A 26,392-nucleotide genomic window follows, 5' to 3' on the forward strand; every position below is an offset into this window, starting at 1 on the left:
CAGCAGAAGCGGGCGGTTGTCGCTATGGTGCATGTAACTCCCACGTCATGTTCAGGTGGTCAGTCAAGGCCTGCAGCGGCATCAAGGATAACAGTTTATTGACAGGTTGCATCAAGAGCTATGGAACCTGTTCGTCCCCCCCCCTCAGACCTCCAAACCAGCGTGTGAACACCTACGGACAAACAACAGTCTGTGCGCAAGGATCAGCCAGCTTTTTACCCACGCATACAGCTTCGTTGGCTTTGGTAGCCGTTTCATCAAACCCATCCGGTATGTTATTCCCACAGGTGCCTCCGTTGCCATCGCCAGCGCTGCAGAAGAGTGTGTTGCCGTTTACGCAGACGGCGGTGACGCTGTTTGTCTTGTAGTTAACAGCAGAGACTGTAGCAAGCATCATGCTTGTAAGAAGAGCGAATGTAGGGAGTTGCATTTTTAATTAAAGTTGATGCAAATTTTAGTCGGTAGGTTGAAAGAGAGAGAGGGCTTGGCAAAGCGCTTGTGTGTATATTGATGATGATGATTTTGAATAAGAAGACCCTGAAGACTACGAGGTTCCGGACTTTACTTTATAGATGTACTTACAATGTATTCTGCCCAAGACACAGAGGTACAATAGGTTCCTGCAGGTTTTCGCACACAGCCACGCATTGACCCACCAAGAGGGCGTAAATCACCGACGGAACCGGCCACATTCGCATGAAACGGATCCTTGTCAGCGTACAAAACCTTCGCCAGCTCTGAATATACATCATACAACAACTAGCAAGGTCTAACCCCCCTATATGCCGCCTTGTGTGGATTGGAGGGTAGCATAACCCACACGAAGGGCACTTTGGAGACCCTTGGAGATCGGCCTTATCTGCTGGCTGCACGGCGGCAATGGAAGGGCCTCTGCCGCAGGTTTCATCTCGGGTAGTAGATGAATTTCAGGACGTGCTTTTCCCCCCCCTTGCGGCCGCGTCTTTTCTTGCATCAGCCAATGGATGAAAGATGCAACAATGAACTCGTTCTGGAGTTTCTCCTGAACGAGTTTGCAGCAGCCACAAGCGAAGTAGGTGTTAGGCTCTGCCGGTCTACCCAGCGGCCATCCTCCTTTGGCGCTTATCTTTGTGTGATGAACTCCATACGTCTAGGGAATAGAGAATGAACAGTGGTTAATCTTTCTTAGATTTATCCTACACGAAGGTTCGGGTAGAAATTCCCAAGAGATGAGTCACGTGATATCTACGTGTGGCCTGTGCCATCCCAAAGTGGCCGACGGAGCAGTTCTGCTTCACGACACTTTGTCAACCCACCTACCTATACGGTGTGGGTAGACGGGCGCAACGGCGACGACATCAGGACCTTTTTGCGTGGTAAGCTGACCGACCAAGGGATGACGAAGCACTCCGAGTTCTGACAGCTTCTCCAGTGAATCCAGGCCGGTTCCGCCAATGACTTTCTTAGGAAAGCCTCGTCGTGGTTCTGATCAAGAGAAAGATGGTCAATGGCAAGGCAAACAAGTAGATGGAGGCCCTCATCGACAGGATGCCCAAAGGGCCTGCCACCGCCATTTCGGTCGTTGCTCAGTAATGGGAAAGCTTTTGGCTGCCAGGACAATATCTAAGCCAAGGCTCGCGTCCTGTTGCAACAGCTCAAACCCGCCGCGCGACCCCTGACCGCGACGACCATGACGACGACGAAACGCCGGCCATCTTTCGGTACGCTCTGCAATTCCGGATGTTGCACGCCCGCAAGGGACTAGCCGGCACTAACAAGGCTGGTGACGGCGGCAACGGCGCTGAAGGCAATGGCGGCGGACGATGGGGGATATTTGACGCAGTGCAACTCCAAGGCTGTTGAGGCTGTCGAGTGGTACATGAAAAGTCTTACCAGCGATTTTTCAGCCAACATGGCTATGAACGAGGCTGCCATTCCAATCCACTGTTCATCACGCAAAAGTGTTGCCTGCACGTGATGCTGGCCTCTGGGGAGCGTATTGGACTGGGACGAAGACGCCGTACGACCAGTCGGAGCCCGAAGCCATTCATGTTTCGACGATACAACGATTGCACGAATAACATGGCTTCCTGGGTGCCTTTGGCGCTTCAAGACAATTAGGGCTCCGGCAAAGACGGTGATAATGATTGTGAAGATAGCGACAGTGCCCCAGCCATCTACATCAACCCATCCATCTAGTCGACATGCTTCGGTAGCAGTACCAGAACTCCCAAATATTGAGTGCAATACTCTTTACACCTATCATCTTTCGCCACAGGTGCTGCTGCTGAACCAGCCGTCAACGAGTGCGCTGCCCAGAGTCGAGACAACACTCGAGGTCGGATGGTTCGACTCGGAGAGCTATACCCCGACAACAGCGAGGCGACTAGCACAACGTGACAGCCAAGACAACGGCCTTCTCGGTAGACGGATTGTAGCTTATCAGCGCCTCTATCGACAACAAACCAAAGATTTGGAAACACGATTGCGCAGGGCTAATGCGTGACTAATATGTCAAGACACTAAGAGGACACTTTTTAAGACTGTTTTGCTATCGCTGTCCAAAATGATGACATACGTGTTCAAAGACCGAGTACATACGGTTACTTCCATCGCGAAGGTAATTGATCTCTGTCTGGCGCCAAAATGCCACGGTACAGTCTTGGTCCCACGATCAAATTCTATCGAAACGCCACTACTTGACTAACACTATCTTTCCATTGCTTGATATCAATGATACTCACCGCAAGATTGAGATCATGAGGCCTCTTTTGACTGATTGGGTAATGCTTCTGCTTACATCATCGTTCTATACGTCGGCCGCCCATTGCGAACCACTTCCCCCTGGAACGAACTAGGGATGGCGCAGTCAGCATGCGGCCCATCGAGGCTTTGGAGCGTGGTGTTGCCACAGCCTATCAGTTCACCGGGATGGGCCACACCATATCGACACTTGGCGGCTCACCACCACCAGTGAGTGGCTGTGCCGAGACAAGGCAAACACGACAAAACAGCCTCAATGCTACCGATCGCCATATGAGCTTTCCCATCCGCACCTTGACCTCCTCGGCCGCTCATCCACTCATCCTCTTCATGAACTCGATCCCATGACAGTCAAGGCTGATGCTACGGCTCCGGTTTCGGCCGAGAAGCGACAACTGTGTGCTACCTATGATGGCGATGCCGCTCAGAACAGGAGGAAGAAGGCCCGGTTTTCTCCTCCGCCGGCGGAGCCTGATGATGCAGCATCCGCGCTGTCGCCTCTAACAGAATGGTTGAGCATGGCCATGGATGTTCCGGATACCAGTCAGGCAAGCTCGGCCTGGGAATACCGCAATTCTGGCCCATCCATCGATGAAGCATCTAATCGACCTGCCAGCTGGCAAGCCAACGATGTGTCGAGTGGAACTATTGACGATTGGAGCTTCGGACAGACAGATCCTGGCAGCTTTGGAATACCCTTTGGACAAGTTGGACACGAAAATGAGATCAAGGTGGATTTGGACAGTAATGGAGGAGTGGACTGGGCCGGTCACGACTTTTCATTGGCAATGGACGCTACACCTACGATGGTTGTTACACCAGCGATGGACTTTTCTTTTCAGCCAAACGAGCCGAAAACCCCTGACGTACAACCGACTCTACGATCAACTGCGACTCCTGACCCAGCACATATCTTCCCGGCTCATTCTGGTAATATTCGCGAACTCGCGTTGACAGTTCAGCGCTTACTAGACAAGACTCAGGCAAAGCCACAACAGCAAACACTGCTGAACAAATCCAGCACCACGGGCTAGATGCCCATTATGAAACATGCTTTGGAGTCGTAAGTACAATTAAGTAGTCAGCAGTGCGCGAGAACTCTACTTACTCAGGGAAACTTAAGGTCCACACCAGCGTAACGACGTCCTTTACTCGAAAGCAGGACACAACGCCCGTCCCCGTTCGTTTGACGCCATCCGAAAGCCTCTTGAAGTTCTACTTTAAAGACTCGGACAAATACGCAGGTATCGTCACCGAACCTGCGTTGAACAAGATACTGATGGAATTCGAAACAAAACTCGACGCGACGCTAAGCACGCCCGTGGCACCAAGAGCTCCGCCGACGACAGCTTCTGGGAAAAAGGAAAATCCTGAAAAGTACCGCCCGAACTCGCATTCCTCACTTCGTATCATAGTTTACGGATCTATGGAAGATTCCTCGGATATTGGAAAGTTGTTGTCCGATGCAGGCTTGTACCTCCAACACCCGTCAGCTAATGAGTGCGACATGAATGCCGAGTACTTCAACCCGCACTATCTTGTGCGCCCAGGCTCTTGCATGCCGCGGCTAGATGAGCTAGAGATATCTCCCAGTGACGCAGCTACAGCATCTGCAGGCTGTCTTGACGAGACGAGCAAGAGTCGACTAATGCGTATCTTCGACTGCGCAGACGATGACGGTGTCATCCCCACAGCAGAACCCAGTCCTCGACTTCGTTCAGCTCTGAAACAGTAAGGCCGCCAATCAAAATTCTTGATCTCGGGCTAACCGCAAAAGATGTCAACTGACTGCCCTTGCCATGATGAGCGAAAGGGAATGTGGACAAGTCGAGAAGCCCCAGTTTCCATCGATCTGGGAAAGATCCACTCTCCTCGACGGTACTTCGACGTGGGTTTGATGATTCCTTTTATCAGTGGAAAGAATCTAACATACAATCATTGTGTAGCTATCGACATAAAATCACAGGAAGAACGGACAGCAATCCGCATGTCGCACGCGGAGGCATCCTTGCTGATGTAAAAAATCATCTTCCCAACCCCCTTGAAACAAAGCTAGCTAATGACAACGTCATAGGAAATGGGCCTTGGGAAGACATTGAGCATTCTTTCCCTCATTTGCTGGTCAATTGATTCAATCAACAACGACAAGGCAAAGGACAACAACGAACAGTCTTCCTCAACACTTATTGTGACGCCCAAGTCAGGTACGCTATCCGACTTGCACATCTATTCAATGTCAATGCTAATGCCTCTTAGTAATTTCCGTATGGGAGAAAGAGATTCGAAGGTAAGCTGCATGGCTAGTGTACACCCCCGACTCATCTGACTGGAGGTCCTAGGCACATATACCCAGACCAAATCCGAGTCGCCGTCTACCATGGCTCTGGTCGACAGGTCGTGGGGTCGAACTTTCGAAACAACGATATCATCTTGACAACTTACGAAACACTGAGGGCTGAGTTTCCTGATAAAGGACCCCTCTTCGTTGAAAATTGGTCTCGCGTCGTACTTGACGAAGGTCAGTTGCTCATCTTGCATCTTCGAATTATAAGGATACTAAAACTTTGGCAAATGCAGCACATCATATCGGAAATCGATCCACCATGAAGTTCAGAGCAGCCTGTGGGATTCAAGCGCGACGGCGTTGGTGTCTTACAGGAACTCCCATTCACAACTCCCTCGACAACTATGGCGCATTATTGAGCTTCGTTGGAGTTTCGCCCTTTGTCGAGAAATCCCAGTTTGACTTGTGGATAGCAAATCCGATTAAAGACAAACGACGAAATAGCTGGAGCAAGCTTCAGTTGCTCGTACGATGCACGAGTTTGCGACGAACGAAACAAACCACGGACCAGACGTTGAATCTCCCAACTCGTGAGGAAAAGATCGAGCATATTGACTTGCATCAGTACGAACGCGAACTATACGAGTTCTTCAGACAGCAGACAGCTACGATAGCTGCTGGTTTCTGGAGGCAAGGATTCAACAATCAATCACCTGCATACCGGAGAGACAAGAACATGCTATCACTTATCAACCTTCTTCGACTCGTATGCAATCACGAAGACCTGCTACCTTCCTCTGCGATAAGCGCGTGGAGAGCAAAGAAAAGCGATGCTGTCGATTGGCGATTGATGGAATCATCCACAGAGACTTGCGTAATCTGCCAGGCAGGCCTTGAAGAAGCCCTAGAACAATCCTCCGAGTCTACGTTGCAATGCGGTCACTCGCTTTGCGCAATGTGTGCTTTGGAGAGGGAGGACAGTGATGCAGCGGACATGAGCGACTTGTGTCCTAGATGTTCCGCTGGAGCAACAATGGGAACTGACGCCATTACCCCATGTTCTGCAGGGGCTGAAAATTCATCGTCAAGCAAGATAGAGGCCTTGCTAAGAAATCTTCGTCTGGAACAGGCGGCAAACCGGCAGGGGAGTGATATTCCTCCCACGAAAAGGTACAATCTGTTTTTCCTTGCCTCGTTCGCACCTTCATTTAGACTGATGAACTGGATACAGTGTCGTTTTTAGCTACTGGACGAAGATGCTTGACCTGACCCAGATGGCTTTGCATTCTAATGGCTTCTCTTTTCAACGAATCGACGGCCAGATGCCTTTACGAAGTAGAAGCACCGCGATCCACGATTTTGCCGAGGACCCGAGCTGCACTGTGTTGCTTGCAACCATTGGTAGTGCTGCTGAAGGGTAAGTTATTTCTGTTGACTCACCAGCATACGGTCTTACTAAACCCAAGAAAATCAGCATTGACCTGACGGCGGCAAGCTTTGTACATGTTATGGAGCCACACTGGAATCCCATGGTAGAAGCACAAGCCATTGCTCGAGTGCACAGAATCGGACAAACACGCCCCGTCATGGCTACCAGATACGTGACTCGCAATTCCATCGAAGAGGTAAGTTTCTATACAACTGCTGAAATTCTCACCGGGAAGGAAATTGCTGTAGATCAACTTACTGAGTCGAACCAGTACGTCCGATGGATTCAGGAAGACAAATTTAGGCTTATAGCTCGGTCTCTAAACTCAGACGACGTTTGGCAGAAAGACGTGGACAACGAAAGATGGAAGGTAATATCCACTATTCACAAGCATGACTGAATGTCGGAACTAATCTTATTTTAGAAACTGAATCATTTCCTTGGAAAGCGTGATGGTCTAAGTGAATCAGACTATGTCAACGCATGGTGACATTGGTGCATTCATGTTCTCTTCACTGCTCTTGAACAGTCGCCCTAGGTAAACGTAAAGTAAATATACACATGGACCACTATTTGATTGCCAGAAAGACTATGAAGTACTCGTTGATGCCTGATCTCGTGTATTGGCAAGTTCCAGTTCTAGCTACAGCTTTAGATCAATTCTCCGTTGCTTTACGGTTCGCCATTGTCTTCTCGACAAGTTCGTCCCAAGAATAGCCCAGCCACCTTGAAATTTGCCTTATTCCTTCCTCATCCTCAAGCTTGCGGTGTTTGGAAGAGGTATTGGGATCGGCCCCGCGATGGAGGAGGAACTCCATAAGCCTAGCTGCCTCTTCTGTGCTCTTCCTTGCTGCGCAGTGTAGCGGTGTGAGGTACTTGCTGCTCCGTCTGAAGTCAACTTCAGCCCCAGCGTCCAGGAGTGTCCGTGCCAGGTCAACCGAGCAAGTCGTGCTTGCAACGTTGACTAAACTGTCTCCTAAATATCTGTGATCGAGCCTTTTCAGTATGCTCATTTCCTCCCAAAACAACAAGAGCAAGCGCTCTCTGTCTGCTTTGTTTTCGGTTACTGTAACAACATACCTTCCCGTAAAGTCGCTCACATATCGCATTGCTTCCCTGTTATCAATGCCATCTATAGCACAAGACAAGATGGCTGCTTTCCAGTTGTCATACATTTCCTTCGATTCAGAAGTCACGACCGCAGCAAGGATTCTCCCACAATAATAAATTCTACTCCATTGATGTAGGGATGAAGCGTGAGCTCGGAGTTTGGCAACCAACCATGTCGAGGAATTGAAATTTCCCGCTCTGATAGCCGCGATGAAAGTCGCTATGCGAGAGAGGTCGTCATTAATGCCCTTGCCACGTTCCCACAGAGTGGGCCAAATCAAATCGAGCATTGACGATGATCCAGATATAGCTGCCTGGACGTATAACTCGTCTTTCACTGAATTTGGAAGACTCTCGAATCGGGGTAAGAGCGCTCTTACAGCCTCCACGTTGTCAGTCCCTACTAGATCAAACAACAGAGGCTGAATTTCATCTTCGTCTGGATCGCCAAGCACACCGACTGTTGCTTTCTTTTCCGGCCGATGGTCGCTCTGTAGATGGTAATCTCTCCATTTGCGCGTAAGAAACCCAGTGTCCGAGTACTCGCAGCCAGGGACATCGCATTTCCACGGTTGCTCGTGATGCCTCTCATGAGAATTTCGTTCGGACCTCGTTTTGAAGCCATGACGACGTGACTGGCAGCGTAGGAAACCGCACTTGAAAACTCTTGGCCCGTAGTTTTGCCGGATGGTTGAACATGCACAACCGCGCTCGTGGTAGGCTGTTGGGCAGAGAAGACGATCCAGTTGAGCGTAGATGCCGGTTGATATGCGAGAATTTGTTAATGGGTCCAAGTGGATCCAACGTGTCTCTGCTTAGTTAGCGGTCGGATATTTTGAGGAACTAGACTTTTCCATACCTTGGCCAAGATGATAGTCAGAATTGGCAACTGTCATTTGAAACCCAGATACGTTGTTCAACATTTGCTGCAAAGGAGCAAGCTTCGGACCAAAGATATCGAACTCTGCTTTTATGTCCTGACTTTCGGCGTTGGCCTGATGTCCCGCATCATATCGTTCGTCATAGAGACTCTCTAAGCCGTCCACCAGGTCGTCTGGCAACTTGTCTGTCTTGTTCAAGATAAGAAACTGTTTGAGCAACTCGAACCAAAACAAAGCGGCAAAGTCGTGGAGTCTGTAGGCTCCCGAAAGGAGGTTTTCGCCGATATCTTCCCTTGACAGCTCTTCATTGTGATGCGCTTGACAGAGATACGTTATGCAGCAGGTAGTCAAACTTAGCGTGGCATCCAGGAGCGTGATGTGATCGAGTGTCTTGTTGTGAAGGATGTACCTATAGATTATTAGACCTTGAATGTGGAACCTTGGGAAGTTATGGTGGAAACCTACTCCTTGGCTGTGAAGTGAACGAACTGCACGTAGTCGTCAACCACCTCCACCATGGGCCCACAGACTCGAACGACATCGAGGACAGAGACCACTCTGGCCTCTCCTTCGATATCTCCCGAGTTGACAATCAAGGCGTGTTCAATCTCCCGCCTGGTAAGAGGCGATGGAGCGCAACATACCCACCCTAATATTCTTCGAGCTTTGCTCTTCAACAAGACGTTTGTTGATTGGTTGATCCTGTCAAAGATTCTTCCGTACCTGAGATAGTGTTAAAAGAGAACAGCCTTCTTGTTCAATGTTATACATACGCATCGTTCAGTGTCGCTGGAGGGGATCTGAGCAAACTACGAAGCTCTTCCAGAGTGTCGATTTCCCATATGATCGCAAAGATTACTCGTGCATAAAGGAACATCCCTAAGATGTTAGCGCCAAATAAAAGCATCAACAAGAGGCCGATGACATACCGTTTGCAGTGTGTGCGAGTTTTGCCAATGAGCCTTCGATGCCTCTTTGGAATTCGGGATCGAAGGCCTTTACTTGAAACCACTCAGCCATGCGGTTGTTGACGTATGCCTGAACGCTTCCGGAGTTTCTCTTATTGACCTCAATGTCGACAGTATGATCTTTGAGAATGGCCGTTATATCGGATTCTGGACGGCTGCTGAGAAGAATCCGACAACCTTCGCAACTCTTGAGAATTTGTAGTAGTCGCTTCAACAATGCAACGCGTTCCACCTCTTCGATCTCGTCAATACCGTCAACAACAATGAATGTGAACCCAGCACATCTGAGTAAGGATTCGAGAAGTCCTACTGCAACCTCAAGGCTGCTCCTCATGTTTTGCCTGCTGGATTGGCAAAGCGCTGTTTGTAGGGTTCCAGAGTCATCGGTGAGCTGGAATATCAAAGAGTGGATGACTGAAAGGGCGGTTGTATGGGATTCCTTATAGCTGAGGAAAACAAACAGTGTTGCATTATGTCCCAAGACCTTCGACTTGAGTGCCTTGGCGTGGTTGATGATCGTAGCGGCAAGAAACGTTTTCCCTGAACTCGTACTGTCAGAAAGTTAGATTCCAAGTTGGAAGCTTCCTTACCGGATCCCGGAATCCCTTTGAGCCACAAAATCTTGAATACAGAGGCCGTGGAGTTTATCCACTCCTGGAAAAATTTGTCCTGGAACAGCCACCTTCCTGTCCTTGGGCATATGCTCTCTGATAACCGATACAGATCTTCGTCGTAGCTTCTGGGCGAAACATGCACTCGGACACTGTTGTATTCCTGTTGTGTGAAAACCCTCTCAGTCAACTGTAAATGCTCCAGATCCCGGCGCCTGGAATTGTGTGCCTCTCGGATTTCTTCCAACCGAACTTTGTTTCGCATGAGAAGTGTGTGTCGCTTGATGAGATCGCCGACCATTTTGATCTTCTCGCGGCGACTTGGCCAGAGCATTTCGAAAACAAACTTCAACCCTGTCGAGGTCCGTTAGTCCTTGGTCTCTTATTTTCTTCAGTAAAAGTACGGGGAGCGGGGTGACATACGTGACGAACTGAAAAACTGTAGTGTGATCAGATAGAAGTCGAGAATGTCCTTGAAGAAGAGAACGAGGACTTCTTTGACCCGATCATTGTCTTCAAAGATCCTGCTCATCTCCGTGAATTCCGGGAGCAGGATGCCAATCTCCTCTAGGGTGTTGACAATGGCATCAAATGACTGTTTCAATACATTTGCCCACTGGAGGATCAGCTTGATTGGGCCCCAAATGAGCGCCAGTATGTCCGGCTGGACCTGAACAAAGACCTCCACCACGCCGGCATACTCCCTTAGTCGACTGAGGTAGACATCAATCTTGGACAGGTTGCGGAGGTGCCCCTTCTTCGCTTGCTCCTTCTGAAGGCTGTCTGTGGCATCATACACCTGGTCGATGGAGGTGGTTTCCAGTATTTGGCGGTACAGCTCCTCATTCTTCAAGTTGGACTTGAATTCGTGTATTGCGCTCTTGAACGCATGTTGCGCCGGATCGTACGTGTCTCCCATAATGACTCGCTGGGGAGGGAGATGCTGCTGGATGGATCAAGAGGTGAGAGTGGCAAGAAAGACGATGATAATGAGTATGGGCATGGAGGCAGCCTTACCCTTATCGGGAGCTGCGATTCTGCCCATTGAAATGCCCAGAAGAGTGGCGGGGGCTGTGCATGTGTCCGCAGCTGCTAGGCAGATAGTTATCGCGGCCCAACCTGATTTAATGTTACACAACAGCTCAGCTGCTGCAGTGCATACATGGTGCAGATGTTAGTGTATCTAGTACTGATCCCGCTGATGCTACATGTGCATAGCGCCAAAGGGTACGATTTAACTTAACAAACCAATAGAAAGGTCACGATAGACCCCACCATCAAGACATCGAGAGATGGCTCGCCGACGACATGAGTAAACCAAAATAGGTTTTGAGTGGAACACGGCAAAGAATTTGGGCGGTAAGCCTGCCAGTGTGCCAAAGGTTAGGAGTTAATACGCCTCGTTGATATTACATGTCTGGGCTACGGCGTGTCAAGGCGCTACACCGGGATTCAAAGTACTCAAATGGTTTAGCCAGGCCGACAGTTGATCTCAAGGATAGCATTAAAATGTGTGTGGTTTGATAAAGCATCAGTAGCAAGACGGGGTAGTTCCAACAGCAACACAGTTGTGTTTTGTTTTTGGACGACCCTATTTACCTTGGATGGTATTGTGAGCATGAGACGTAGGAATCGGTCCTGTAAACGCCTCTGTCCTCTGAGACTAATTATACGAAGGGAAGATCATAGTATGATTTCAATGCCCAAGTGAGTGAGGGCATTATGACTCGTATTGAAACTCTGGGGTAATAAGACCGATAAGGGCCGGGACGACACCGAACAAGCCGGACGGGCTGGGGGCATCGCGATAGAGGGCAAAGTGATTCTTCTAAGCCTGGGTGAATCGTTTAGAATGAGTTGAAACGACCTCTGCTGCATCATCTAAGGCTTATAGAAACAATCAAAAGCTTCATCGCCGCCTTAAACTAGCGTCAAGACCTGCCGTTCCCAAGTCTCCAGCCAAGATAACTTGGGCGTCTGTAGCCGGGCGAATCCAACTCTCTCGTATAATTCTTCAGTCTTGCCGGCTCTCTGCCGAACGATCAAGCAAAGCGCCGGAGAACCTGACCAGCCCGGTTCTTCCTCCGAGCTGTCATCAGTGTGAACCAGCATTAGCGTTAATTCGTCCTCCCGGTACAGAGCCAAGTTCAATTCCCAATCTGTTTCGTCTCCTGGTCTAGAAATGACCGAAACAACATAATCCCGATCTTCCTCTTGAACTCTGAATAACTCCGGAGATCCCATTGTCGTCAGGTCCTCATCGCCCGCTGGTTCGTCGAATGCAGCATTCCCTATTGAGGCACGATCCAAAATGGTACCGATGACCTGACGACTGCGGACTAGTGGCTTTGTCAAAACTTCCAGCACAAGCTTTAGCCCCAATATTTCCCCGTACGGATTATCCGGGACCCTCGGGTGAACAGTGTGGCCTAGGAGCTGAGCGCTTGAAGGGCTCGGCCCCAGCGTGACCGATTGCTCGAAGAGCACCTTGTCATCTGTCACGGCCCACGACCATGACGGAGCGCGGTACTTGTCGTTGATGTGGCTGCAAAACTTCATCTCGGGAATCCACAAGAGTCCGCGTCGAAAGTCGGCGGTCCAAACACCGGCCAAATAGTCTCCTCTTATGACTGGATGGAGACGTTGCGCTAGACCCGAGAATGCGGGAAGTTTGTCGGATGCGTACGTCAGTCTCCTCCCGCTGTAAGCGCTGATCAGATCGTAGTAGTCGTCCAGGACAATCTTAATATCAAATGGCGTTGTCCTCGGGGAGCTGAGGACGTCAGAGTAGATGACGTTTGTCAACTCTTTGTAGAGGGTCTCTGGCGATTTATTGCCAGAAGACAAGCCATCTGGTGAGACGAATATCTGGGGACACCTCCAGTACACCATGCTTTTGCCGTACAGGATATGTCTCGGGGACAGTATGTATTCCTGGAGTGTCCAACCCCGCGTCTGCAGTGCACTTTCTGTATCAAGGCGGCGGAGATTCTCTTCGTCTGGGTCTTTTCTTCGAATGGAGATGCGACTGCTGCCATTGACGTTGGACATGCCGATAGTAATGGGCTCACTCTTCAAGGGTACACCCAGGTCTGTTTTAAGAATACCCGCTTTGCTCCCTGTCGAAACCATGGCAGAGATGGTCACTGTTGAGTTGCGGTACACCGACCCCATCTTCTTGGATTCCGTTTCCCAGTCCGACTTTGAGTCTTGCTGAATGCAAAGACAATCTATCCATAGATATCGGAGGCCTATTTGGCGAGTGATTGTAATGGCATCGCGAAAGTTTGGCGGCAAAGACTCAACAGGAATGGAATCCTGGAATGGTCCGAGGGTTTCGGTTGTCAACGAGGGAGAGATCGCGCCGCCCCAGCAGTGGCTAAGAGCGGCATACGCATCTCTGACTCCGCGGGTTAAAACCAGCCGTACATGGCTAGAAATGACTGCTTCTACATCGATAACTCTGGTTGGTAGTTCGTGCTTCCGGTCGGAGACACAGTTCTCATGGTTGTTGCGGCAGTCCGACAACCATTGCCTGGCGAGCTCGTGGTTTTTGGGAGATCCCAGATCAGGGTCAACCTCGTAGCGTCCGATCCGGAAATCTTTGTAGCGAGTTTTAATGTCTGTTGAAAAAAGGTTCAGTTTTGATCTCATTAATGAAAGCGTGACAGTGACAGATGTCTACCTTTAAGAGCAGTCAAGGTTAATTTCAGGGGTGGACACCCCCAGATGCCGTATCCCTCATCGTCATTTGTATGGGAGGGACCGACTTGGACCATGATCTCATCAAATACCTCGACGGCATCAAGAGGTTCGAAGCTATACAAGTGCGAGGCGTTGATAGAGAGCTTGACATCCGAGTCATCAAGTCGCTGAGCAAGTGTGTACATCGTCCGCCGTTGTCCTGTTCGATGTCGAGCAAGATCTTCGTCCCACCCGCCCGGCCAATTTACGGGCTCTTCTTCATCGCAAGGCGTGTGTACAAAACACTCGAGTATCAGCCGGCATAGCTCGCAACCGGCATCTGCGGCTTTTTCTAGCAAGGGGAATGATTCATGGTGTCGATAGAAGGTCTCTTTTGGGAATTCGTCTGCTTGGAACTCAATCTCCGCAAGACGGACAAGAGCTTCGACGGTGACGCCTACACAGCGGGCACACCGAGTGGACATTCTATCCTTGAGCTTGGAGAGAACGTGGTGATGTGCTGCCCCAAGGTCACCAAGATAGCGGGGTAAATGCATGAGAATCCCGAGTCTTACTGGCTCATCATTGGTGGTGGAGGTTATTCCAGATGTCAGACTTGAACCCCACAGATTCACCATGATTGGCTAGAACATCTCTGAGTAGGAATACATCCGAGTGCGCAGCTTCGACCAGAACTCCTTTCGTCATTCTACAGACAACAGAGTCGCTGGTATCGGCATTTTCCCATATCTTGCCATTTCGCTTTATGCAAGTTATCGTGATATCCTTCATTTCTTCAGATAAAGGAAATGACAAGGTCACTGAAATGAACGGCGGTTGCTTGGTGTAGCGCGCGTGCGCTGGTGATTAGTTCGCCGCTGTCTTGGTATGGTGTAATGAACATCATGACGCGAGGACCCCCCTTTTGAACTAAGTCCGATTTGTCTAGCTGGGTCATAAACTCAGATACTCGAGGAAAGCGTGACGATATTTTTGATCAAGTATTTTCACAACGTTATCGGCACAGTACTCCGTGTATTTGTTAAGCCGGTCCGGGGCTCCGGAGCTGCTGACCCACATCTTCCGAGGCGGCCCCGGGTAGGTGTGTCACCGTTTCCCGAGCATGGACGGAACGGTGAACCAAACACAGCGGCAACGAATACCGCCGCCCGGGAATCCAACTTCAGAGGTCAAAGAAGTGATGTGCCACAAATGTCACCGGCTCCACCATGTGCGACTTTCTCTGGTCAAACAATAAGTCGAATGCACAGCTGGCATCTGATAATTTCAACATGTGCGGAGAACTTTAACGTTAATTTAGCTGGTAGCGATGCATCTCTTAGCCATGTATCATGGAGCTAGAAGATAGGTGTAAGTTCAATACGGATACCATATACAATACAGTAGGCCCAAGACGAATCACAATTCGTCAGTCTGTCACGCCACCCTACTCTTCTCTACAGCATCACTCAGGCAATTCGATTTTACGCCACAGACTCTGTCCTCATGACTAGATATTCCAAGAAACCTTGTTACCCAAACTAGTGCTAAGACCGTGCCCCCTTTCTCCAGACGACTTTCCTTGCCCGGCCAAGCAGAGAATCAACCTGATTGCTGGATGTATGTATGCCCTCAGTGTGCCAAAATACATCAGGGAGACCTCACTTCTGCACATGGGTTAATGATATAAGCCATCAGTTTGATGCGTTACCTGACGAGGTATAGAAAATCAATGTAATTTGCGGCAGCGGCGAGGGGGGGGGGGGGGGGGGAGCGGGCAGGATACAGCACGAAAAGATCAAAGGTGTGGTGGTGGCAAGAGCCTGCTCTAGTGAGTTCTGTAACTTACACTATATCAAACACAGTAAAACTAAATCACCACCCTAACACCCGACCAACCCTCACGTCACCACAGCCCCATCCAACCGCCAAATCAACCACGCCGACCAGGCAACCGGCACCGCCGCCAGCCTCAATAACCACACCGCATCTCGTCCAACCCCAAGCAAATCCAGCCCCGCCAGCACCGCAGCGCAAACCAGCGCGCTGGCAACCTGCGGGAGCGAAATGGCCATATTGTGCAGCCCCTGGACGCCCGCCACGCCGGTACGCACCTCGGCAAGTTCAGTGTTGATCAGCGCAAACGGGACCCACATCGTCACGGCCTGGGTTGCGCCGATGAGGGAGAGGAGGACGAGGGAGGCTGTGGAGGTTTGGAAGGGGATTGTGAGGAGGAGGGAGGCGGTGGCGAGGACCTGGGAGAGCAACCAGAGGCGCGAGAGGCTGCGGGGGTGGAGGACATTGGAGATGTGAGAGAGAAGGGTCAGGAGGAGGGTGGACAGGAGGGTTCCGAGGGAGAAGGAGAGGGATGCGTAGAGGGCGTAGGGCTTTGCTTTGGATTCTGGGGAGGAGGAGGGTTCAAGGATGGGGGTTTGGAGGAATTCGGATAATGCTGGGAGATGTCAACTATTCTGGGTCGAAATTGAGGAGTATCTAGAGAGGGTGTTTTTGGGTGATTACCTGTTTCGTGAGCATACCTGAAGGTTTGTGTTAGCTCACATCTATAGATCCGGAACAAGCAAGGGCGGGCGGGCATCACCTACGTAGACATGTAATACAAGACCGGAAACCACCCAAACCACGCAACCAGCTGCACGCCGCAGACCCTGCCCGTCAGCGGTGGCAGCCGCCTCCAGCGCCGCGCCAGCTCGCCCGGCAGACACATGGCGCAGACCCGCCCGATTCCGGACCCGGAACCGGACTGCCGGAGTGGCGGCGTGGCATCCCGCGGCACGAACCAGCAGACAAGCCCGACGGTGGCCGCGGAACAGATGGCCGCGACGCATGCCAGCGTGCGAAATGCGACGATGGGGTCAGTTTCTGAGGACTGCTTGGTGGTGGTGATGGTGGTGGAGACGAAGCCCGCGGTGGAGAGCACGGCGGATCCGAGAACGTTCCAGCGCATGGAAAAGGCGGCGGCGGCGGATTGTTGGGACGGCGGGCAGGCGTCGACGACGATGGCGCGCACGCCGACGGAGTAGGCGGTCAAGGCCAGCAGCACAACCACCAGGCAGGCGACGGCGAGAGCGCGGGGCTGCCAAGGGGGGTCTGCGGCCGGGGGGTGGCCGGTGAAGGGTGCGGTGAGCTCGGGGGCGCAGGCCATGAGCAGGGTAGAGATGACCGTGGTGAGGGCGCCGGCGATCATGACGGGCTTCCGGCGGCCGAGCGGGTGGTGGAGCTCGTCGCTCAGCTGGCCGATTATGGGCTGGGCGAAGGCGCCAAAGATGGGGCCCAGGGCCCAGGTTAGGGAGATGGAGGAGGGGCTCATGCCGAGGGAGCTTAGGTAGGGCTGGTTCATCTTTGCTTTTAGTGACTGTGATGATGGGGAGGGATGGGTGAGATGGATGGATGGTGGACGGACCGTGCCGCTGGATTGTAGTAGGAACCAGCAGACTTGAAGCCCGAGGCTGGGACATGTCAGGAGGAGTAAGCCGGGTGTGGATAGTTGTTCGGGCGGTTTCAGGCTGTGGAGCTCGTCGAGCTCGAATAAGAGTTGTTGTTCTTCATCATCTTCAGAGGGGAGGCTTTCTGTTGGTGAAAGGCATGGCTCGTTGATGGGTGCGGCCATTGCTGGGCTGCTACTCGTGATGGCGATGGTGAGAATAGATGTTTAGGAGCAAGAGGGAGTTGTCTGCTAAACAGAGCATGTCTTATCCTGAACTGACCTTCTTTTGTTCCCCAATTGCTGTTGCTCAGTGCTAGGTGCAGAGAGAACAGGAGAGATAGAGAGAGGAGGTACAGTTAGTTGCCGTAGCTTACACCGCAGCGGGTGCTGCGTCGATGCGATGTGCCTCTTACAATCATTGTGATTGTTTATTGAATATTCATCTACAACATACAACAAGCATCTCAAAGCACCCCTGCCGGTACAAACAGACCCTGTCCAAGAAGACAATAGAGTTTGACAGGGATGGAAGTCATTTGGCCTGGGTTCCTTTGGTACGGGTTACCATGCCAGAACCACCACCACCACCACCACCCCCTCAGCCTTTCCAACCAAGTCCCTGTTAAGAAATTCCCCCGTCTATTACCTAGACTTTTCAGCAAGAGACCTGGATCCTACTCTTCATGTTTCCCGCTGTCCCAACGACTGCCACTGCCTTCGATGCCTTCAACCGAGTATCGCCGACTCTCGACGTCCAGGGACGATGACCTGGACGATATCTCTTCCGCAATTCAGGAGAAGTATGTCCCGCCAAAGAAGAGGAATTCTCTTCTCTTTCGCGCTTCAGCAGTGCTGGCTGCCGTTCTGGGGCTAGGTGTCTACACCGCGGCGGTGCTGTACTATGCCCAGGAGTACATTCACAAGCCGTACTGTCCGCGGTTTGCGGCAAATGATACGGTTCACTTGTGGGTGAGTTGATTCTTGATATCCACTGCATGATGGTGATGATGATGTATGTCTCTGATGGAAAGAAAACAGGACAAAGTTGGATACAAGCCCATGTCCTTCGATCCAGCCACGCCGCACCACTCCGACTCCTTCCTCGGCAATCCAAGCGCGGAACTCGACGCCAACTGGCGCAAGTTGCTTTTGAGTTGGTTTCCTCCCACCGTTCAGCTCGGCAGGTTTACACAGACTGAGACTTGATGCGCAGCCTTTTCGAGCCGGCTCCCCGATACCGAAGCACAAAGGCTGGGTCCCAACTCGGACGCCATCCCTTTCGATGACGGCAAGGGCGGTTTGTAAGTCTACACGCGTTTACACAATGATGAGAGAAAGATACATTGACCTGCGTCCAGCGTCGGCGGCATCGCCGTAGTACACAACATGCACTGTATCGTACGTCAAAGCATTCCCACATCATCTCCTACGGAGGTGTACTAACGCCCGGCTTGCCAGAACTACATCTACCAGACTATAAACGGGGACTACTACTTCCCCAACATCACCGAGGGGCAGAAGAAGAAACAAAAAAGCCACCTCTGTAATGGGTTTTCCTGTCGAAGGATTGTCGGATGATTGCTAACCGTTGTCGGCCACAGCACACTGCCTCTACCACCTCATGTCCTCGGCCAAGTGCCAGGCCGACATGACGCCGGTGCTGCTGCACTGGACGGTGGACGACCACGTCCCGGTCCTGAAATGGGACGGCGTGCAGCGGTCCTGCGTCGACTGGGAGAGCTTGATGAAATGGGGGGATGAGCACTCGATGACGCACTCTGAGACGATGCCGTCGGTTTCTAGTATGCAGCATCTCTTTCACCTCCTTTACCTCGTCGCACTCGTCACACGACTATATCTTGCTAACCTTGCACTTCCGTCACAGAAATGAAACACCCCATCTACGGTAAGGCAAACAAAAATCCCCAGTTCCGTACTTGGTATCGGGAAACACAGCTAACCCAAAAACAGGTCACTTCGTCGATGAGCGCGGCAGGTTCATCCTCGCCAACGCCGAGGGGGTGGTGGACTTTGAGGAGTTCTCGCAGAGACCGGACTACCAGCAGTGGGCGAGGGAGCAGGGCATGGGGGCGGGCAAAGAGGACGCGGAGCGATTTTTGGAAGAGTTTGCTAGGAAGCAGAACGAGCGTCATCATCATTGAGTGTTGGATTTGAGGATTTTCGAGATTGGTTGATAGTGTGTACCCGAGGGGACGAAATATATGCAGTAATGCCATATTAACGCATAATTTCGTTGTAAGTGAATGAATAACCCCGCCACTCGGCTACGCATAGTTCGGATAGATGGAAATGGCCCCCAGGCGTCTTTCCGCCATATCTCTATGACAAAGCTCTCGGTGCCAGTGTTGGAAGAGTACACACATTTTCCGGTAAATGTATGACCGACTAGAAAATTAAGATAAAATAAAGGAGAACAACGTTGAACAGAAATCAGGCCATGAGGCCATCTGCAAACTAGATTCCCATGCACCGGAGCGGAGTGAGTGAGCGTTACACCGCCGTGCCGGAGAGACTCCCGCCGCTGTCTAGAAGGGACTCTTCGGGAACTGGAGTATTGCATGGGGGCGTGGTGGTCCTTGAGTCCTTGACCGGTGGGCGGTAAGCCCGCCCCCGCGAGCATTCACGAGAACGACTGCACAGCCCCCAGGTGTCACTCGTTTCGACAAATACCCACCAGCTTCCGAGTCATGGCAGCCAAAATCTGGAATTCTGGGCACTAGGATACACCGCTCTCATGTCCACGAACAGCAGGTTTCCCCGCCCCAGCCTCTACCAGATCTCTCCCCGTACGCTCCAGCTCGGGAAAGCTCCATTTGTCAACTCTCCGGAGAGTCGCTGAGCTCTCACTCCTCCGAATCGACTGTGCAAACTGCCACAGGCCCTACCGCCATCTCCATCCTTATCTCCCTCCTGCGCCTTTCCACCATCCCACAATCCATATTCACAATGCCCACGCCTCCAATAATGCCCTCCCGCGAGGACAGCACCGCGCGGTCATCCTCCGACTACGAGGAGAAACACGGCCTGCTTGAAGGCGTCGTATCCAGCCCCCTATCCGGTGCGTCGCCACGCATCCGCTGGGCCGTGATACTGCTGGCACTGTCCAACGCCGTCTCCCTATGTGCGCTGTTGTACGCCGCGGTGAGGCCACAGCCCGTGCCGACCACGGTGGTATACCCGCCTCAGCCTGATTGGTTCCCTCCACAGAGTACGCCTTTTCGCATTTTTTTTTTGGCTTTAATCGGGGGTTTTATGTTCTTTTGGTTTTGTTTCTATAGTTTTGATGGTAACAAAGTGAAATATAGTCCCCGTGAAGAAAGTCTTCCAGAGCGAGCCGGTGTTCGGGCAGGAGCCGAATGATGAGAGTATCGCGGCGTGGAACTCGCTTTTGCCAAGTCAGTCCTCCTCGAGTGCCCTTCGTCTTTGGATGAGAAGACAAGAGGTGATGGAACATGAGGTTTTCTAACACACAAGGCAAACAGAGGGCCGCGGCTGGGTTCACATGCTCAATAAGACAGCTCTCCCCGACATGCCGGGCCTGAACCAGTCGCTGCCAGAGCACATCGCGCTGCCATCGGTATACCACCAGCTTCACTGTCTCGTAAGCTTCTCTCTCCTATCCCATCCCATCCAAGAATTTTAAACAAAAAACCACTTGTTGACACAACACCCAAAACAGTACAGCACGATGCGCAGCTACTACGACCTCCTGGACTACATCAACAACCCGCACCAGAGTCGTGAGCTCCCCACCGACCCGGGCTGGAACAAGGAGCACCTGAACCACTGCTGGGACTACCTGCGGCAGAACATCATGTGCGCGGCGGACGTGACGCTGGAATGGCATCGGTGGAACGAAAAGGTCGAGACGGGCTGGGGGTACGAGCATCAGTGTAAGGACTGGGACGCGCTGACGGAATGGGTGCTGGAGAGACGGACGTCCAACAACTGGGGCTTGCTGAGGGGGGAGGGCGAGAGGATTCCGCTGAAGGAGGGCTCGTAGGTGGGATTGTTGTGTCGAGTTGACATGCTGTGCTGCATATGCAGTCCCAAGAAGCCAAGATCTCGTCTTATATATGTACATGGTGTATTATGTATGTGGTGTATCGTATCTACAGATATAGTTACTGTTGCTCCAGACTCACTACTTGGAAGAGGATCTTTCATCAACTTTAACCTCACCACCAACCTTCTCCTCCAGCGCGAAATCCGTCTCCAACTTCTCCCTCAAGACAACCTCCCCCTCCGCACACGCCAGCAAGGCCGCGACACCGGCAATGCCAGCCGCAACATACCAAACGCCACTGACCGCCTCTCCAAACACATCCACAACCTCAACCCTCGCCTTCTCCTGCAGACCCTCCAAGAACGCCCGTGTCGCGAACCCGTACGCTCTCCCGCCGCCCAACTGCGCCCTAACCTGCTCATCCGATATCCGACCCGCGAGCGCCCCAAACCTGTTGTTGAATATCGAGGCCGGCATCGTCACACTCCAGATGTTGGCCAGGCTCTGCACGAACGTGAAGGTGCTCGTGGCGACCGCCTGATCGCTCTCGCCCACCGCACCTTGGAACGCCGGCAACAACGTGTTGATCACCATGCCCAGCCCGAGCGAGAACAGAACCTCCATCAAGATCCACTCCTCGTCCCCCGACGCGGCGTCCAGGATGCTGAACAGCCCGCACGCGACGCACATGCCCGCGAACCCGGCCACGTGCAGCACCTTGTACCGCCCGAGCTTGCTCACCAAGACAACGGAGACGATGCTCGCGGGGACGGCGACGGCGACGATGGGCAGCAGCTGCACGCCGGCCCGTGAGGGCGTCGACATGCGCACGCCCTGGAAGTACACCGGCAGCAGAAAGTTGGCCCAGTTGCTGAGCAGGCTGCTGGCGAACGCCCCGGCGGCCACGGTGGCCCCCTCCCGGTGGTTGAGCAGGCGGAGCGGCATGACCGGCTCGACTGCGTTGTTGCTGCTGCTTCTGCGTGAAAGATGTCGCTCCAGGAGCAAGAACAGGCCCAGCCCTAGCACGCCGGCGGTGAGCGAGGCGATGATCCGGGCATCGGACCAGAGGTACTCGGACCCGCCGTACGTGACGGCGTACAACATGGAGCCGGTCGCGGCCGTCAGCACGACGTTGCCGCCGTAATCTACGCGCCGGAGGCGTTCGCGACGGCTCGAGTCCGCGTCCCTGACCTTTCCTTTCAGGAAAAAAGCCAAGACCAGAAAGCTCACGACGCCAAACGGCACAGGCAGCCAAAACACCCACCGCCAGGCGCCGGCCTGGACCAGCACGCCCCCCAACAACGGGCCGCTCACGGCGCCCAGCAGGTAGGCGGTCAGCATGACGGCCATGTACTTCCCTCGGTGCCGGACGGAGACGAGGTCGGAGACCACGATGGCGGACATGACGTTGATGCCGCCTGCGCCGAGGCCCTGGACCACCCGACCGGCGATGAGCTGCGGGCCGGAGGCTGCGGCGCCGGAGATGATACCGCCGATAACGAAGAGAAGCACGGATAGGCAGGTGGGATGGCGGCGGCCAAAGAGGTCGGACAGCTGACCGAGAGGCGGGGCTATTGCTGCGCTGTGACAGGGGGGGGGAGGGTGGGAGTGTTAGTCGTCGATTACGATGTACGATGTATACACAGATACCAGCTACCCATGTCGAGATGGGCCGGATGAGTGGGGGAGGGGGGGCGGAGGACCGGGGCCCGACGAGCGGGATGCGGTGACAAAAGAAAAGAAAAAAAGAAAAAAAAAAAAAGAAAAAAAGAAAAAGGCTCGGGAAAGAAAAGAGGGAAAGCGAGATAGAGAGAGACCGAGAGAAAGAGAAAGCGAGGGAGAAACGAACCTTGCCAGCGCAGCCCCGTTGGAAACCCACACATAGCTCGACCCCATGCCGAGCGTGTGCACGATGGTCGGCAGGGCGGTGGACACGATGGTGATCTCGAGGGCCAGCATGAGCTTGCTGGCTGCCAGGGCGGCGACGATGGCCCAGAAGCGGAGCCCTCTTGCTGGCGCTGCAGCGACTGACTCTTTTGTCTCCATCGTCGAGCTCGGTCGCGCATCCTCCGACAAGTCCGTCAACCCCGTCGGGTCCGTCGGTTCCGTACAGTCCGTCGAGGTGTCGGCTGTCTTCAGGGTGCCAGGTTCCAAAGGACCCCCTGATGGGGCCTGTTGTAACATCGCGAACGCGACTCAGAGGTAGGTAGGTAAGTGGGTTGGGGGGGGCTTGTTAAAAGCAAAAGGGTTACGAGATAACGGGTTGAACACCGGACGGGATGGCGTGGGACGGGGTTTTGTTAAATAGACTCTGGGGCGAGATATTGCATACAGGCCGTGGCGTCATGTCAGGCTAATTAAGGCTCACGGCCCGGTATACACACACACATGAAGGAGCATTCAGAGACGAATTGCCGGACAATTTAGAAAAGAAAGTCGCCGGGGGGCGTGGAGACTCAAAAGAACCATCATGGGAGGGTCCAACATGTACTACAATCTGTCATCGTATAAGCATGTGCTCCGTGGGAGCCGTTGGAAAACCCTACAGTTGTACGGATATCCGGAGATTTAGTATGCCAATCGAGACAGTATCGGCCCAAGACTCTACAGGTACTATGGAGAAAGCCTGGGTGGACTTCGCGGAAGTGCCGAGCAAGGGGGCGTCTGTCTACCAGTCCAGCCTCATTCCTCATTGGCTGGCCACCAACGGGACATCTCGTTAAATTAAGCTTTCGCCTCACAGCACTAGAGCCGTATGTGGCTTGGCGCGCAATCTGTCAGATCGTAGCGCCGGCGAGGATTTCCGACAGCACAGGTACGATGCCTGTAAGTGTGTTTGTGTGGGTGGGTATGGGTGTGGACTGCCTCGAAACCGAGTAATCCGACGGTGCAGCGTTACCAGTGAGTTGGAACCCCTGACTGGGTACTCATAGGTAGGTGCCTAATGGCAGCCCCCACACCCCGTGACAGACACCCAAGCTACCCCGCCTAGGTAGCGATCCACACAAAGTCGACTGACTAACCTGCACTCACTAAGTAGGCGGGCAGCTATGTATTATAGTAGTCAGGCCTAATAGTACAGGTAGATAACTCGCGGATCAACAAGGGTTGCGCAAGCAACGCACTTAATATAAGCACAATTAATCCATCACTATTAATCACCCTAGTCAGTCGGACACTTTCCCCCCTCACCCCCCCTCTCCCCTAAGCATCCATCCACAGCCAGCTCATGGATTCTTACTCGCGCAACGGAGAAAAAAGCACTTGTGAGTATCATCTCCTGTCGTCTGACCACTTGCTGCTGCTGGCATGTTGACATAGTACCAGCCGTTTTCCAGCCGGTCTCTAACTCCACACCGCTTGACGAGACAGACACAGATGGAGGACTGACTGCTAGTCAGGAGTTGACGCCCACTTTGTCGGGGGGTGTTTTGTTTTTTTCTTAGCATCCATCTAGAGCCAGGGCCACCCATCCCGCCGCGCACCTTGCTGGCTCGCAATGCATAGACCTGGTTTTTTTTTTTTTTTTTTGCACCGTTGTACCGGGTAAGCCTATTTTTTAAGCATAAGTGCAAGCAGCTTAACAGTGCACGGCGTAGGTGCAAGTCTCTGCACCAGAGCCGGTAGGTTTCGTGTAGACAGTCAGTGTCCAATAAGGGCAAACTTGGAAAAAGCACGCTATGCAAGGAACATCGTTCATCTGGGCTGCTTGTGAATAAAAACAGACTTTGGAAAAGTAAAGCCCAAGTTAAAAAAAAAGAAAAGAAGTCTCAGCACATTAAGAACATCAAATCTAGTAATCCCATAATCTCAGCAAAGAAACCTTCTCCAAGTGTATCGTTCAACCTGTGTTGTGTATCTATCTGTAGAGGGTTGGGAGGTGCCAGCCCAGCAAAACACTCAAGTCCAGCGACAACACCACCCAAAACTACAGCATCAACCCCCCAATCACCCCCAAACAACCCCTATCAGACTCCCCCTCAACCACCCCAAGTCCCCCTCGGCGCCCGCCCTCAGAAACTCCACAGCGGCCCCCTTCCAACCGGCCACCTCCTCCTCCGTGCTGCCCCAGAGCCGCGGCGCGATGCGCATGAAGTACACCAACATGACGCCGACGACCATGGCGAGCTTGCGCACAAACGCCTCGTCCACGATCCCCGCCGCCGCGTGTTGCCTGTACGCCGTCAGGAACGACCGCAGCAGGCCCCTGTCGCCGTGCTTGCCCTCCAGCACCATGGCTTCGACGCACCACATGCCCACGTCCCCCGCGGCCTCGCCGAACTGCGCGAGCTCCCAGTCCACGATGTAGATGTCTGGTGCTGTGCCGCCGCGGTCGGGGCCGCCCGAGAAGCGCAGGAGGGCGTTCATCGGCCGGAAATCCCACGCCGTCAGCGTGCGCGCCGACTCCGTCCCCCGCAGCGCGGCCAGGATCCTGTCGCTCTCGTCGCCGTCCGTCACCACGGACTGGACCAGCTTGTCCATGAACCCGCCGGGGTTGTAAAACCGGCCCAGCTCCGGGTTGACGAGCTCGAAGCCGGAGGGCCCTTCAGCGGCGCCCGCAGTTTGTAGACGGCCCAGCCACGCGCCGATCCGCGCGCCGATGTCCGCCATGTCCAGTGCGGGATTGCTCCGGAAGGCGTCGAGCAGGTTCACGTCCCCGGCCCAGGACATGACGAAGCCGTTCTCCGTGGTCCTCAACACGCTCGGCACGCGCACGCTCGGCTCCGCGCGCGACGCCTCCGCCACGGCGCGGCACGTCAGCGCGCGGACCTCGGTGGACAGCCGGGCGGGCGAGACGGCGTCGTCGCTGAACTTGGGGGTGCTGTCGGCGCACTTCAGCACGGCCGGCTCGCCGGGCGGATGGTCGGGGTGCGAGAAGCCGTCCAGTCGCCAGATGTAGCAGGACGTGCCGGCCTCTATGGGCGTTGCCGAGGTGCAGGTGATGTTGTTGTCGGCGAGGTACTGGTCTATCCCGCCGGCCCAGTGGCGCGGGTTGGCGGGTGGCTTAGTTTCTGTTGACATTTCGCTTGGTGGGGAGGGGAAGGGAGGGGGAAGTTTTGAGTTGGATGATGGGTAGGGTTAGCTAGGAAGAAGGTTTTGTATGCGGCGGGAGCCGTCCATCTTAAGGTTTTTTGTGTACGACGTATTTTCCGAGGAGGAGTGTCGGTGAGGGGTCATGTAGGATAACGTTAACATGACTAAAGCAGTGCG

General features: G+C 53.0%; 8 protein-coding genes across 8 annotated transcripts; 2 read left to right on the plus strand and 6 right to left on the minus strand.

The window, feature by feature from the left end:
• Positions 1 to 118: 118 nt before the first annotated feature.
• Positions 119 to 430, minus strand: CH63R_14267 (Short chain dehydrogenase; the record flags this gene model as incomplete). Its single annotated transcript, XM_018309241.1, has 2 exons — positions 119 to 172; positions 230 to 430. The coding sequence occupies 2 exons, from the start codon at positions 428 to 430 to the stop codon at positions 119 to 121; spliced, it is 255 nt and encodes an 84-aa protein (XP_018151559.1).
• A 2,423-nt stretch (positions 431 to 2,853) lies between these two features.
• Positions 2,854 to 6,945, plus strand: CH63R_14268 (SNF2 family domain-containing protein; the record flags this gene model as incomplete). The annotated part of the gene is made up of 14 exons (XM_018309242.1): positions 2,854 to 2,952; positions 2,994 to 3,672; positions 3,726 to 3,809; positions 3,855 to 4,473; positions 4,520 to 4,630; positions 4,689 to 4,758; positions 4,817 to 4,946; positions 4,999 to 5,029; positions 5,082 to 5,260; positions 5,320 to 6,196; positions 6,258 to 6,443; positions 6,501 to 6,651; positions 6,727 to 6,825; positions 6,880 to 6,945. 14 exons carry the CDS (start codon positions 2,854 to 2,856, stop codon positions 6,943 to 6,945), a joined length of 3,381 nt encoding a protein of 1,126 aa, XP_018151560.1.
• Positions 6,946 to 7,111: 166 nt separating this feature from the next.
• Positions 7,112 to 10,944, minus strand: CH63R_14269 (Nacht domain protein; the record flags this gene model as incomplete). The annotated part of the gene is made up of 8 exons (XM_018309243.1): positions 7,112 to 7,424; positions 7,536 to 8,376; positions 8,425 to 8,855; positions 8,912 to 9,169; positions 9,220 to 9,325; positions 9,376 to 9,954; positions 10,005 to 10,379; positions 10,449 to 10,944. 8 exons carry the CDS (start codon positions 10,942 to 10,944, stop codon positions 7,112 to 7,114), a joined length of 3,399 nt encoding a protein of 1,132 aa, XP_018151561.1.
• Positions 10,945 to 11,945: 1,001 nt separating this feature from the next.
• CH63R_14270 (Heterokaryon incompatibility protein) lies at positions 11,946 to 14,347 on the minus strand (the record flags this gene model as incomplete). Its single annotated transcript, XM_018309244.1, has 2 exons — positions 11,946 to 13,648; positions 13,711 to 14,347. 2 exons carry the CDS (start codon positions 14,345 to 14,347, stop codon positions 11,946 to 11,948), a joined length of 2,340 nt encoding a protein of 779 aa, XP_018151562.1.
• Positions 14,348 to 15,610: 1,263 nt separating this feature from the next.
• Positions 15,611 to 17,337, minus strand: CH63R_14271 (General alpha-glucoside permease; the record flags this gene model as incomplete). Its single annotated transcript, XM_018309245.1, has 3 exons — positions 15,611 to 16,110; positions 16,230 to 16,246; positions 16,313 to 17,337. The coding sequence occupies 3 exons, from the start codon at positions 17,335 to 17,337 to the stop codon at positions 15,611 to 15,613; spliced, it is 1,542 nt and encodes a 513-aa protein (XP_018151563.1).
• A 537-nt stretch (positions 17,338 to 17,874) lies between these two features.
• On the plus strand, positions 17,875 to 21,178 carry CH63R_14272 (Tat pathway signal sequence; the record flags this gene model as incomplete). Its single annotated transcript, XM_018309246.1, has 13 exons — positions 17,875 to 18,123; positions 18,193 to 18,307; positions 18,368 to 18,455; positions 18,513 to 18,552; positions 18,613 to 18,697; positions 18,756 to 18,956; positions 19,040 to 19,060; positions 19,126 to 19,302; positions 19,574 to 19,654; positions 19,823 to 20,383; positions 20,481 to 20,570; positions 20,658 to 20,776; positions 20,855 to 21,178. 13 exons carry the CDS (start codon positions 17,875 to 17,877, stop codon positions 21,176 to 21,178), a joined length of 2,151 nt encoding a protein of 716 aa, XP_018151564.1.
• Positions 21,179 to 21,319: 141 nt separating this feature from the next.
• Positions 21,320 to 23,365, minus strand: CH63R_14273 (Major facilitator superfamily transporter; the record flags this gene model as incomplete). Its single annotated transcript, XM_018309247.1, has 2 exons — positions 21,320 to 22,763; positions 23,031 to 23,365. The coding sequence occupies 2 exons, from the start codon at positions 23,363 to 23,365 to the stop codon at positions 21,320 to 21,322; spliced, it is 1,779 nt and encodes a 592-aa protein (XP_018151565.1).
• Positions 23,366 to 25,129: 1,764 nt separating this feature from the next.
• On the minus strand, positions 25,130 to 26,203 carry CH63R_14274 (uncharacterized protein; the record flags this gene model as incomplete). The annotated part of the gene is made up of 1 exon (XM_018309248.1): positions 25,130 to 26,203. The coding sequence occupies one exon, from the start codon at positions 26,201 to 26,203 to the stop codon at positions 25,130 to 25,132; it is 1,074 nt and encodes a 357-aa protein (XP_018151566.1).
• Positions 26,204 to 26,392: the final 189 nt, after the last annotated feature.

The sequence above is a fragment of the Colletotrichum higginsianum genome, chromosome 10, assembly GCF_001672515.1.
Source record: "Colletotrichum higginsianum IMI 349063 chromosome 10, whole genome shotgun sequence".
In the NCBI taxonomy this organism is placed as follows: Eukaryota; Fungi; Ascomycota; class Sordariomycetes; order Glomerellales; family Glomerellaceae; genus Colletotrichum; species Colletotrichum higginsianum.